This window comes from Hypoxylon trugodes (assembly GCF_022578975.1).
Source record: "Hypoxylon trugodes strain CBS 135444 unplaced genomic scaffold F4822scaffold_10, whole genome shotgun sequence".
Taxonomy (NCBI): Eukaryota; Fungi; Ascomycota; class Sordariomycetes; order Xylariales; family Hypoxylaceae; genus Hypoxylon; species Hypoxylon trugodes.
This window is the reverse complement of record NW_026250025.1, coordinates 1343789-1357975: the sequence shown is the minus strand read 5'-3', so window position 1 is coordinate 1357975 and position 14187 is coordinate 1343789. Positions and strand designations below refer to the sequence as shown.

The 14187-nt window shown below is 47.1% G+C and overlaps 3 protein-coding genes across 3 annotated transcripts; 2 read left to right on the top strand and 1 right to left on the bottom strand.

The window, feature by feature from the left end:
• The first annotated feature begins 1458 nt into the window (after positions 1-1458).
• Positions 1459-4739, top strand: F4822DRAFT_418633 (F-box domain-containing protein). Its single transcript, XM_051459545.1, has 3 exons — positions 1459-2179; positions 2255-2962; positions 3029-4739. Exons 1-3 carry the CDS (start codon positions 2119-2121, stop codon positions 4165-4167), a joined length of 1908 nt encoding a protein of 635 aa, XP_051309872.1. The 5' UTR covers positions 1459-2118; the 3' UTR covers positions 4168-4739.
• A 2085-nt stretch (positions 4740-6824) lies between these two features.
• On the top strand, positions 6825-8620 carry F4822DRAFT_418629 (uncharacterized protein). The gene has a single exon (XM_051459544.1). The coding sequence runs from the start codon at positions 6853-6855 to the stop codon at positions 7873-7875; it is 1023 nt and encodes a 340-aa protein (XP_051309871.1). The 5' UTR covers positions 6825-6852; the 3' UTR covers positions 7876-8620.
• A 1322-nt stretch (positions 8621-9942) lies between these two features.
• F4822DRAFT_434042 (dynamin family protein) lies at positions 9943-12450 on the bottom strand (the record flags this gene model as incomplete). The annotated part of the gene is made up of 7 exons (XM_051461940.1): positions 9943-10623; positions 10676-11567; positions 11620-11692; positions 11739-11762; positions 11814-11943; positions 12004-12267; positions 12340-12450. The coding sequence occupies 7 exons, from the start codon at positions 12448-12450 to the stop codon at positions 9943-9945; spliced, it is 2175 nt and encodes a 724-aa protein (XP_051309870.1).
• Between the last annotated feature and the right edge of the window lie 1737 nt (positions 12451-14187).

The following is a 14187-nucleotide window of genomic DNA, read 5'->3' as shown; positions in this document are numbered from 1 at the left end:
CGCAAACAGCACGTGTGTAACCGAGACGCCACAAGTACCAGAGAAAAATATACCTAGGTATCTCGGAAAAAGAACGGACTTGACCTTGATGGAGTTTTGAAGGAATCAATTTCAGAATTGAAATACGTCGAACTTTTTTTTAAGTGGGTGCGGTGAAAAGGTATCTGGGATGAGCGTAGATGAAAGGTTGTTAGTTGAGGGATGGGTTTGGGAAGAGCAAGAAAAGAGAGGTGCACAAATGTGCACTGGTCAAGGCCTGATGAAATGCTAGTTTCGTCTCGTTATAACTAGCAAGCACGACGTACCTACTTAAGTAGGTAACAAAATAAAATAAAACGGGATACCAGACGACTAATTGTTACTACGTGTCGAAGGTACGATGCCTCCTTTTTCAGTTGGCAGTAGATTCATACGGGCCAGAAGTACTTCTAATAGCAAATAAACGATGAGCTAGATCACCCAAGTTAGCACGAACCAACCGAACAACTTGAGATAGCCACTCACCAAATCTGCTGTGCGCATTTTACTCTGCTGAAAGCTGAATAGTACCATTAATCTAGGAGGTATACATTTTGCATTCGCACGAGAATTGAGAGACAAGTGCGCATCTCCAAGCTCTTCAATACCTCACCATACCTAAGCCGGGTAGTAGCTCAATGGCGATTTTAATTCATATGCCGACGCGTATATCGCAGTACTAAAAGCATGTATGTATCATTGGCATAGTTGCTGGCGCCAGCGTAGAAAATATAGATGGGTTTGTTGTAATTGGGTTAATCCTATCCAATAATTAGAATAATTATTCAAGTATTGATATGATCATCGTGAGGGACAGGTTTTGTGTCGTATGTGTTAAGTGGTGATCAAAATACACACATACCTCTGGGCGAATTTGAATTCCAAGTACGCTGTGTGGTATTAGCTTCATCGTTACCTTCACCTTGCTGCCCCATCATGGTATGAAAAACAGTGCGGCCTTAATGCGATTTGGTGCTTATCTTGTCCATTGTCTGAAAGATGCGAGCTTAACATGTACAGGATATGGCGGCGTAAGCTGCTCTGTAGCCTCCCATCCGGTGCCCATATGGCTCGCGCTGGGGTCGACGGAAGACGGGCGGAGAGCGTCTTCCCACTGCTAAGAGGACACAAAGACCGAAGAAAATCCTTGTATGTGAGTATGTAATTCCGTTCATATTCTAACTACATATGTATCTATCGGTACGTAGGTATCTGACGAGCCTTAGGGGAGTGGTTCTTGAGGGAAATATTCATCGTCGAGCGATAATACATAAATTCGTTCGGTATCGATTATAACATCTGAGATAATTAAGGTCCTCCTTAAGAATAAATATTATTAGAGTATCTTGGCCAACCGAGCCCCTGTATCTCTATGCGGTTTAAAATTGTTGATAAAATTGACGCGCTTGAGTAGCCGTGTTGTGGAATGTCGTTGGAAATGAAAAATGATGAGTAAGCCACACCTGTGGCGTAAATTTCCGATACGATTATTCCCAGCCCCATTCTCCCCCCGCACCCAGATTCGCCGTTTTGCGGAGATTGGTACAAATACGCACAGACCACCTTCCCGAAGCTTCGGGCCTTGGTATGGTAACATCGTTGGGGTTGGAATTCATTGGGAGGAAGCACATCCTAGAAGATTTAGGGAGGAGTAACCCCGTGAATGGGTTGGGTAGTGATTATCTAGTGCACCCCCAGGTGGCCCTGTCTAGCGCCGTCATTAAAACGGCGGAGCTAATTAGGTGCATATCTAGGGTACATGTATGTACCTAAGAAGCTAAAAAGCTAAGCTAAAGAGATCTATCCCGGTCCATTGCAACTTTCGTCATTGAACCTGATAAGCTGAGGGGATTTCTAGACATTTCCATGTACTCGCAAAGTTGCCTGATTCCAAACAAAAGCATCAATCCTATCTTTGTCAGACTTGTTATTTGTCCATCACCGAGTATCGTATGAATACTGAACTTAGCTCTTATTTCTTCTTTATTTACTATTATCATTATTTTCGTCTATTCCCATGAGCGGCTTACAGCAAATTTGCTTAGCCTCGCGGCCATTCGCTTGTTGCCATTTTTCTTAGAAATACCCCACGAATGAACCATGGCTGATCCTAGCCCTCTTCAAAATCTTCCAGATGAGATCTTCCTACACATCCTATCTTGTGAGCACCCACTCCTACTATTGCCATATCCCTGAAATCCACCACCGTCGCTAATGCGAGCTTTGTAATAATCAGTTTTGGATACGCGTGACGTTGTCGTCCTTCAAAGTGTCTCGAAATATTCCTTAGCGTTATGTCGAGATGGCAATTTTTGGCGAAATCAATGCTTGTCTAGCTCCGCCGTTCGCGAACGTATTAGTCTTCATCGTTTAGGATCGGATTGGGTTGACGAGGATGGCGCCATTTGGGGCGGCGCAGCAAATGGCTTAGGAGCTGGGAATCAAGTAGACGATCAAAACGAATCACACTGGAGTCGACTCGAAAGGTTCCCGCAACTATCATCCAAGTGGAGGAAGAGGGAACAGGTTCGAATAGCTGCTAATTGGGACCCCACGTTTCCAGGCGAAAACACGAATTGGTATAACGAGTATATTCAGAGGTACGGTCCGATTGCTGTCAGCTGGTTCGAGCAGCCCCAAATTCAACATGGCTCTCTTAGCGATCAAATAGATGTTAGTGGTGCCGCCTTATATAGACCATCTTCGAGTGGTGAAGAATTATTCGCAGTGTCGCCACTTGATGATGGCTCAATTTGCTTGTGGGATGTGAAGGGTATTCGAAATAGGCAGGGCTCAATTTTGACAAAATCCGGTCCGGGTCTTTTATGCGCCGACGGTCCGGGTGCTGACTTTTCGAAACGCTCGAAAATGACCAATACGGGGGTGATCGAATGCGTGAGTGTTGACAGCCGGAGGCACACAGCTTTCTTCGCTGTCCAGAGTCGTAAGTTCCTTGCCTTGACATCCTCACTGATTCATGTTGTTATAAAACTCGCTGACCCCAATTAAGACCTCATTGAAGTTGATCTCGAGACACTGCAAGTTATTGGAAATCATCCCTTCGAATGGTCGATTACTACACTTTCTGCGGCTGATCACACGGTCCCTTTGACGGTCGGCACACTCCACGGGTTGCATTTGCATGATTTTAGAATCGGATCAACTCGTCGAAAGGAATATCAATTGCGATTAGATAATTTGAGTAGGAAAGGAGGTCGGGACTTCTCCCATATCCTAGATCCGACACCTCTTGCTCCTTACGCTTCTCTCGCTCAATCGGGGCCGCAGAGTATTCTCCATCTCGAAAGTCCTGGGAATAGCAGTCAATTATCCGACGATATCTTCGTGGCAGGTCGATTTTCGAACATATTACACTACGATCGGCGGATGTTTCCGGCAATTAGAGGATCCATTCACTCGGGCGCAAAGCTTTGTAGCTTGACGTCGCTTCCTTACCCTTTCTCTAGCATTGACAGCGATCTGCGCCGACGCTTTCAACTGTCAGAAGAACAGGTTGAGAAAGCTAAGAACGTAGCTGGTGGTAGAACATTAATAGCATGTGGCGAATACAATACCAAAGGATCACTGGAGTTGTATGGCCTGTCTTCTAGTATAGACAACGAACCGCCGTCACGCGTTGTTCGGAATTCTACCATGAAAAATCGACAGACCGCTTCGCAGTCAAAGCTCCTATCTGTGATTAATCATGGTACCCGATTGGTTTTCTCCGATGGACAAGGCTGCCTAAAGTGGATGGAGAGGGACGGTTTCACGGAGGTCCGCCAACATAGGATCGGTAAGTCCGAACGAGTAGTCCACCGGTCACTTTTCGGATCGATGCCCGGGTCAGATGACATAGCGAGGAAAATACTCTCTACACGGGCACCGGGACAAAATGGGAATGTTCAAGTCAACGATGACGATATCCTGTTTTGGACCGGAGAGAAGCTGGGATTATTAAGCTTTTCATCCAAACCTGGGTTCTGCCAGGAAGATTTCGAAGAGAGCACTAAGACGGCGGACGAGATGGCGGCAGAAGAAGAACAGCAGATGTACGGCGAAAGAATGAGGCTGGCCTTGGAACGACAGGCGAGGGATGTTCGATTCGTACAGAACCTTGGGGCTGGAAATCTCCACGGCGGAATCTAAAAATTCCTTGGTACGGTAACTGATTTGTTCCACTTTGACCACGTCCCTTCAGTACCCGTTCAACCGTTGCTCGAGCAAGGGGGATTTAACCACGTCACGCAGACTGGCAGGTTTTTTTATGGTCTTTGATTGCCGTACTCCCTTATTCGGCCTCAGCTATACACTGGGAAGATTGAGTCATGATCTCACTACCCGTGTTAGATGGGAAGGGATCGGCAGTCTCGGAAGATTAGACAGAAATGAAACAGTGGAAGTTGAGGCGGGATGTGTTATCTTATCATGGGTATTTTCGAGAATCATTGGTTGAGTCCAGAGGCAAAAAAGACATAACAATGTCCTTGCACAACCTTATGCCGAGGTGTGGGCCTATAATGCTGGATTTGGGGATTCATGGGTGTCAGCAGGTAAGATAAGGCGGGGCGAGGGGTGTTCCTAGATATTTTAACTTTACATAGTAGACGATACACATATGAAGCGAGTTCATATTTTTGTGACTTTTGCTTTCGATTTTCTTATTCGATGATAATTACTTTTTCATTTGATTTTTTGGTTTCAAGTTTATTATTATTCTCATTACTGTTATTGCATCGTAAGCATTTGTCAACGTCTTCCTTTTTTGGTTTCCTCCTTTTAAGCTTTTGCATGAATGTCTTCCGTTTCGTGCATAAATGTCTCTCTTGAAGGAACGAAAATGGAAACGTGTAATTGCTAGCCTCAACAGAAAAAAATAAAATAAATAGGCATCAGAAGCTATCGATTGACGCGTCAAGCCAACTGAAAACATGAGGCGACAAATCAGGGCTCAAGTTCCACCTTTTTTGACCAATGAAAAACCACCCTGACTAGCTTACAAGGACAGGGGTACCTCCATTAAATGCTTCCAGTTCGGGTCAAAGGCCCACCCATCCCGAAAAGTTAAGACCCAAGAGACGAAGAAAAATTAATGCCAGCAATCGGTAGCACGAATTTACATCCAATCATTCATGTTTTTTTTACTTTCGCCTTCCCTTTATTTCCCCTTCTTCTCCTTTCAACATCCATGGTCCTAGCTTAGCAGGTCGCATCTCCCGCTGCCGTCGGCGCCGTTCAACATTGGCGCAGAATTGCCACCGCCTCTGCTGCAGCAATGCAGCAGAATAAATATGGATTATATGGATTAAATGGATTTAGCAGCATATTCTTCGAAGTCTAGACTATAGACTATCATACAGTGTTATTGACGAGTTCCTCTTTTCTATTTTTCATATGTAAGTTGTTATTATTTTCATTTTGTCCTATTTTTTTCTACCAAACACAATTTCTAAGGAGACGGACGGGCACGTATGCCGAGAGAACCACGGTTCGTGTTGCTGCTTACCTTCTATTTTTCCTTGCTGCGTTGTCAAACTTGACACGGCTTACCTGTGGCCGTGTGTCTCTCACTTTGCCGCAACACATCGAAACAACCACCTGTCTAGGTATTGGCGTACCAGACTTCAGACCTTTCCCTTTTCCCACTCGGCACCCACGCCCACGATAGGTACAGAGGGAAAGGTAGACAAGTAGGAAAAGCGGCCGGTTACGCCACTGCACTACTGCAATCCCTCTTGCGCTCTCCTCTTGAAAGCTGGCATGCCATGTATGTACATACATCCATACTACATGTACATACTGTAAGCTGTGCATTGCTGCATATGGATGGGTTCTACCTAACCGGGCCTCCGTCGTATTTTTCCTTTCACCGCTATCTCTTTACTACTATTACTACTTTTCTCCTAACGCCCTAAGGCACTCCCTTCGGTTCTTCTATTCATGTACCCAGCCATTTTATCTATCTACACTATCCATCTATGTATTAGATGATCTACTATTTTCGCTGGGGTGACTTTTTGATCCCGCTCCATACTACCTACCCATCGAGAAGCCCGAATAAGCAATTACGTCCCTTGCCTTCTCCACTATTACGTCTGTCTCTTAGTTGCTGTGGAGAGAGGTGGGCATATGAATAAGTAGACAGAAAAAAAAAACGACTTAAAAAAGAACAAAAAAGGGAAGGACGGAAATATAGTCGTTGTGTGTGCCGTATAGCGGTCACAGAATCGCTTCAGAACTGGAAATTCGTCAGCCAAGGTCCATCATCCTATCCAAGCAAGCAAGTCCTTGGTTGCAGACCTCCATACCAAGAAGTGGGTTCCTGGCGTTGCCTTGTCCGAGGGCTGCAACCTTTAAGACCTCCACATATCACTGCTGTCCGGCCCATCACAAGCCAACCCAGCCTGCCTTGGGAGAGTGAGGCTAACGCCAGCTTAGCCGCTGTTGCTTGCTGCGTGTGTTAATCAAGACCAATCCAACGCCGAAATTTCCAGAAGGGATCCTGCACGTCCATTGATTGTCGTGGCGTCCCTGCAGTCGACAGTCGAACGTTCAGCTCCTTCTCACTATATGGGTTCTTGGATGAGAATTCCGTCAAAACACCGGTGATGATTCGCAAATTCTAATCTTTGCCAACAAAGCCCGAGTCATATCTCTCTCACCTCTCCTTACGACCTCTGGGGTGGTACCACGTTCCGACTTGTCTCAATATTGAACGAGCACTTACTCGAGCAATGTCAAATGGCTACCTGGTATGTCGGCGGGACGGAGATGTCGCGCTCCTCGAGCGATTCATCTCTTCCTGGCGGCCCATCTCAACACCATCGTCGATACATGGATAACAAGAAACGACGCCCTAGCTACTCTGAACTCTCTACTCTACCAGACGACTTCAAGATGTTTCAACCCATCAAGCGCCATCGCTTTGTCGACTACTCCAACCCTTTCGACACTATGGATTTTGAACCAACTGTTACTCGGCCTCCCTTCTTCATCATCAAGGAGGCAAACTCTAGGCCTAGCTCGTCCGGCTTTGAGCAGGTCATGGTCGAAAATTCATTTGCCACTCCTTATCACGCTGAAGCGATACCGCGGACTAGCGTGCCTTTCGAGAATTTCAGAGTGCGGCCACCATCAGATTCGCCCGGCAGCATGAATTATTCGGTGTATGTAAATGGTCACGATGAAGCGGCCAAACTTGTCGAAGCCGACCTAGCGGACTCTCGTCGAAGGAGCAGGCTCTCCCAGCACGAAAGGATCTTAAGAAGCCTCATCCGCCCCAAATCACCCGAAGCAGAGTTCGACATCGACGACGTCGCTCTGCAAGGCATTTTTTACGCTGCCAACGAGATATTCTTCCGCGGAAGACTGAAGGGACGTGTTGCTTGGGCCTGGGGGGATCTCCCGAGCAGCCTCATCGGCACTACGGCGTTAAGGAAGTCACCCCTCACCGCCGGCTACGAAACATTGATCTTTTTGTCGCAAGGGATCCTCAAAGACCGAAAATATAACAGACGCCTACTCATATCGACGTTTATTCACGAGCTCATTCACAGTTACCTCTTCGTTCTCTGCGGATTTCAATCGAGCGAATGTGGTGGCCACACCGATGGATTCCAGCGCATTGCTAGACTCATCGACGATTGGGCCGGCCCGGGCCTCCTGTACCTTAACAATATGGAGGCCGAGCTAAACAACTTCGAAACCAGGTCCACGGTATTGCCTAAGGGCCCGATTTTCGACGGTTGCGGCGGCGGTTCGTGGTCGCACGATCCGGCGCCTGGGGACTACGTCTTTCGTCCCCAATGCAGGTTACGACCTGTTGTACGTTTACTGGACCGGGATTTACTGGGATGACATGACAGGGGCATGTAGGAAAGGTCCCGGCCCTTCTGCTGTGACCTATCATTTGGTACTCGGCGCGCCGAGAAAGCAGCCCAACGTTACCCCGCATAGGGCTAGATATTTTTCTTTTTTTCTTTTCCTTAGTCTCCCTTTCCCCCTTTCACCTTATCTACCTCATCACCTACATACCACTTACTCACATACCTCCCTTTTCCTTTGTCACATACAGGCATGGCGACGGCGTATCGTTATATACCCTACCTAGATTTCTTGTTGGATGGATGAATTTATAGGGTTTCTCTTCTGTGATACGTCAAGATGATTGGTTGATTATTTATCTGTCTAGATCAGCATAGCGCATGAAACTTCTTACGGTATTGGAAATTCGGGGCAGGCAAATGGTGTTTGGAGAAATTTTATATTCTTATTTCTCCCCTTGTTTCCCTTTTACCCCTCCCCCCCTATGATGTTCGATACTACTATTTTGATTACTTTCTAGTTTACTTACATTATGCCCCTTCACGCGTTCACGTCACATCACGTCACATATATAATGGCCATTGCATCTTGGATGGAGGAGAGAGAAAGGGAATGGAATGAAAAATGAATGAACAATAAAATGAAGATGAATACTTCGTGTGTCTATTATTTGATTGGTCGAACCATCCTTGGAAATCTAGTATATATACAATTCAACCCAACCCCTAGGTAGCATGACTTCTAATCGAATCGGCTTTAAGTCGTACGCAGTCTATTACCTACCTTGACGCGGTCTCATCTGATTTGTGATTATATGTGAGGCTCGGTGCGCAATATTCCGGCCCCTGATGCGTTGTGTGTTGTTTGCGTCCCCTTCCCCCCACGTGAACGCCCGATTGACAGGTAGGCATCTCCCTTACTTGATGCCCGATCTCCTAAGGTCTGGCCTAGCGCGCCTAGCTAGGTATACAATTTTGACAGGACCCTGGGACTTCGCCACCGAGCCACTTCACCTGTAGGTGAGGAATGACCTCGAAGTTACATACGGCATGTACGAGCGTGCTATATACAGGTACATGCTGTGTCAGGATTATGTATGTATGTAGGGTAGGGAGGGTGTGGGGGCCGGTTCATTTCTGCTTCGTTGTAGATTAGCGAACCTGTCCCGATTTACCGTGTTGTACCCGTTGTTAGGGTACATACGTCGCATGTCATATCCTTGCGCACACATGCGTCTCTTCGTGGCTTGCAGGACTAGTTTCTTTTTTTTTTGTCCTTTCTGCCTTTTGCTTTTTGGTGTGTGGGTGTGTTACCTCCGTATGTCCCCCGCGTACCTTGCCTTGGTGTGTATTGGGTCGCGGCAGAGCCCGCTCGTGCTGACAGGTGCGGGAGTTTGCGGGATTGCGGACAGTTTCTTGTTGTTGTTTTTCTGTCGTTTTGTGCGGGTTTTTTTGGGATTGGGCTGGGGAGATTGGATTGGATTGGGTTGGGTGATGTGATGGATGGGATGGGAAATGGAAGGGAATAAGACTCGAGGGAACCTGGTTTTTGGTGCGGGTGAGGCGGGCTTATTCGTCGCCTTGCGGTCAGACTCGCATTGGAATTGTGTAGGTGGTGTAGGTACTCGGTATGTACTCGAGGGATGGGTGGATGGGTGGTTGCCTTCATTCGATTGATCGCGGCACGGAATGGTTAGCTACATTTTTTTATATTAAGGATTGCGTAGGTGGCAGGTACGTTTGTCTGGTTTGTCTGCGATACATCGATAGATCGAGGCTTGATTGGATGGGGATTGCTCGCCTCATCAGCGAATAGGAGTCATTAAAGGTAATCGGGAAGGAGGTTGGAGGTCATAACTTTAATTTATTCTTTCTTGTACATGCCTCTTTTGGTGGGGATCTGCGTTACATAAATGTCATAACCTGGTGCTCGGATATCACTTGTCGATCTCGATCTTATTTGCATCTTTCTCTCTCCAAAAACAGACAACCTCAATTATCCGAGATAGCCCTCTCTAAATCAGCTCAATTGATTTATAACATCTACATACATATGAGGTGTGCAATCATCAATATTGATAGCTTATCTAGCTACTCACATCTAACCACGTAACACGACCTTGGCCTTCTCCAAGCTTGCAATCTCTCGCTCCAATTTCGCCCGAGCCCGCTGACTTGCGGGGTCTTCCGCCGCGATGCTGTTCAGCTGTTCAATTGTCATTGACAGGACCCGTTCGGGGGTTAGGGTCCTAAGAGCGCTTTGATTACCGTTCAGTAGGAAGTGGTCTACAACCTGCTGGTAAATCTCATCAACGAAGCGCGATCGAGCTATCTCGTAATAGGTCCTGAGCACAATATGGACATCACCGCAGATCTGATCTATTACATTATTTCCCTGAGAAACCGAAGCGTCGGCATCACTCTTCTTTGATCGTGCTTTGGGCTGCTGCCAACTCGTTTCTTTCTCTGCCGCCTCGCGCTTCTGCCGATTCTTGTCGAGCAGTTCTGGGAATTCCGGGTTGCAGGTAACAGCCTTTCCTTCACACTCAACCCGGAGAAGGAACTCAGTATGTTCGATTGCGCGGCGATAACAAGCGAGGAGATCATCTGTGAGGACGGTCCATAGCCCGTACCTTACTTGTTCATCTGGGCAAGCCGCTTCCATGATCTTAACGATGAAATGGTGGATGATTAATATAGCGTTGGAGACATGCGCCAATGCGAGGCCCTTCCATTTCCGCGACTGCTCTCTGAATGTCGCAGGTAACATGAAATTACCGAACTATAACATCATCAGTACCAAATCACACATGAAATAGGTATGTCGCGCTTACAGTGCCAAGTTCCTGGCCTCGAGCGTGCAGGTATATCTCTCGAATATACTTCTCGATGTTCCCCTTGACCGGAGGTTGACACGAAAACGGCTCGGCGAGCAATTCTTGAAGCTCTGGGAAATCTGTCTCGTCGGGTATATTGAAAGATATCTTGTAGAGATCCTGTCGGGACGCGGATGCAGGGACATCTCCGCCCTTCCCAAACCCGTCCGACGACCATATACCATCGCCACTGTCTTTTTGAAATTCTCGTTGATGCCCTTTCTCGTATAACACTTTGGCGAATTCCTCGCTAATCTCCCGAATGCGGGTAATTAAGCGTAACTCATGGTGTTGGTCAAAGACTGGATGTCCTGTATAATATGCATCTAGGGCATATCTTCCCATCTCCGAGAATTGAGAGGCAACATGGACAAGGTATACACGTTGCTGTTCGGGACTTATTCGAGCTGTTCCCATCAGCACCAAACGTTCCTGTTTGTCTCTCAGTTGAGTTTCAATCTCCCTCTTGACAATAGGGAAATCATGTTTAGTACGCTCCATGAGCAACTCCCGCAGTCGAAGACGGAGCGAATCAATTCCAAGCCGGCCTCTGTCCAACTCGTTCCATGGAGACCCATCGAAGAACGCACGCTCGGTTTCATTCCGTTGATCCAGGTTCGAAGTAGCGTCATCTGCTCCACGATTCCGGATGACGAAGTATCCCAACGTGAGGTCTCTTCTGTTTCCCTTCACTAGTTCGGCGATCGAATCCTTTGTTGCCTTTTCGGTCAAGAGGTCCGGCTTGGTGAGGACGCCAATGGTACGCTTCCCCTCGCGATCGACTTCTTCAGCCCGTTTCAAAATTTGCTGCGTCGCAATATCAGCGGTGCAGGGTACTACGGCAAGGATGCTAAAAAAATTCATTAATCTATGGATTCCAAGTTTCTACATCGAATACTTACACGGTCCGAGATTCTTCGATGTAATTCATGACCATCGACTTCACCAGTGAGATGTCATTTTTATCCGTGAGGCCTAATCATGGTCAGTCACCACAAACCTACTCCTAGGAGAAACCTACCTGGTGTCGCAACCTCGAATATACCTGTTTGTTATCTAAGCACAGCACACGAAATACTAGATAGGAAGAACAAACCAGGTACATCTATGATCGTTAGGTGTTCCTCCTTAGGACCGGTAATTTCGATTCGTAGAACGTCTTTACTAAATGCCGGAGCGAAGCTTGTGGGGTCAGTTCCTGAGCGAAGGCCCATTGTGATAGAAGCCTATCACACAATTAGCAATCCCCCCGGCGAAGAAGAGTTTACGTGGTCCTTCGTCAATACCTGTTCGAAAACTTCCTGGAACTTCTTGCTATTGCGGTCGTGGGTGGGGAGCTCCACCCTGAAGCCCTGTAGCTTGGCGACCACATCTGCCGAAGCGGTGGCGGAAGGTCTGATCGATGCTGTAATGCTCTGCGTTTCCTCTCGGCGGCATATGATCTCTGTCGCATAGCGTGTGCAGAGGTTGACAGCACGAGGGAAAGGAAAGCCAGTTAGGCTCTCAAGGACGCTGGACTTGCCGGCAGATTGATCGCCGACCACCACGAGCTACATAATACAGCGTTAGTTGCGCACAGGGCTCGAACAAGAAAGCGCGAGTGGATGGAATGATTAACTGACTTGAGGCAGCGGCACCATGGAAGATATATTCAAACGTCGCAGCTCATCGATCTTATTGAGCAGAACTGGGTTGCCCAAGCTCCCAGCCTGAGCTACCTCTGAGTCGACCATGCTTGACGTGTATTGAACGAGGATCGTGAAACAGAAATATAGGGTATGGGATAAATGGAAGATTGGAAATGAAATTCGAGGAGAGCCAGGAAGAATCCTCTCGTCATTTATGTCTCCTGTATTGGTGCTATGGTCATATATCACATATTATGGCCTCGCCTCACTCACCTGGCATCCCGTTTGCTCCCCAGTTTTCTCGGGCCGCTAGCACCTGCGTCTTCCCGTCTTCCGTACGCCGTTTGCAAGTGTCACCCGTACCCCACCTTCCACGAATTCTCGACTACCATATACATTCAAACGGCGTAACTTGACGCGAGCTTTGTAACTGCCTAGGAATTTACGAGGCGGCTCGATGCAGGTGTGTGTAAGGTGTCGGATCGATCCGCCCTTGCTAGCGTACCTAGGTAGCGGAAATGGACAGACTCAAACAAGATGCCTGTCAACCCGCCTAGGCAGGTATCCACAGGTCAGGCTGGCTGCCGGTTAGCAATTGCTATATACGCCAGCCCATCGCATGGTACGTCCACGTAGGGCTCCCTTGTCGGCAGCCTTCCTCGCGCCTAGGTGCTCAGGGATCGGACCAAACGACAAGCTAATCCTCTAGACACCGCCTCCATGCATACTCAAGTAGCTACCTAGGTATTTAGGTAGAGAGGGAACAGATAACGCCCCTTTCGTTATACCTAAGTCGTTTGGGTTTCCAATACAATGAATTGGATAACCAAAATCTCGCTCTTAAAAACTTATCCAATTAGCGAAAGGGATATTTCTACCAATGTTCATTCTAATGTTGAGATTGCTAAGCACTTACCTTCAAACCAAGGCACGACATGCGACGAGGTATCATGAAGTCAGCCTCCTCATTCGAGATAAGAACGTAAAAGCTGAAGGATGTCTAAGTACTAATTTCATAAGCGTTCTCAGGGGCTTGTATTCAATTCGACCTTGCTAGATACTCGGATAGAAGGACGCCAATAGAAATGTTACTGCGTAATCTCATGAATCACACAGTATGACACTATACACATTCTGTCGGATCAAATTCCGACAGAGCTGACGGCGATAGAATGAACCGGGTAGAAATACCTACCCCCACCAGGTCGCGGGCCGCACTGGCTCCACATAAAATAATGACAAAAAAGGAACGTTGGAGGATTTCCTAATGAGGAATTCAGCGCTTCCAAAAGCGGATCCCTTTCCTATTGGTGACTCACAGTAGATCGGCTTCCCGACTACTCTATCCCGCTCTTTCCTGACCGACTTCACCTTAAGAAGTATGACAAAGTTTCGGTAGCCTGCTATCTTTACACTAGTCTTTACATTACATGCGCATTGTAACTTACAACCAACTGCATGAGCGAAACTACATGACCAGAGTCCTTGCGAGAGATAAGAAAGTACTTGATCCTGTCTATTTTTCTGGAGGTGTACGACAGTCGCGATGGAAGTGGGTCAATCCTCTCCAAACATTATGTACTACAGCACTCACCCTCCATACTCTCTGGCTGCGTAGGTACGTAACTCCGGCATGCTCTCGAATCACGACGGATGCTTCAAAACCAATCCATACATGGGCCGGGCAGGGCAGGACAACATCAAAATAAACGAAAATTTGACTAACAGACAATTACACAAGAAACTTCATCATCAAGGCAACTACAAGAAAGGATCGTGCAAAAAATACACAAAAATACTTTTCGAATTTAACATTTCCTCCAAGATTTCCCCGGGGACTCT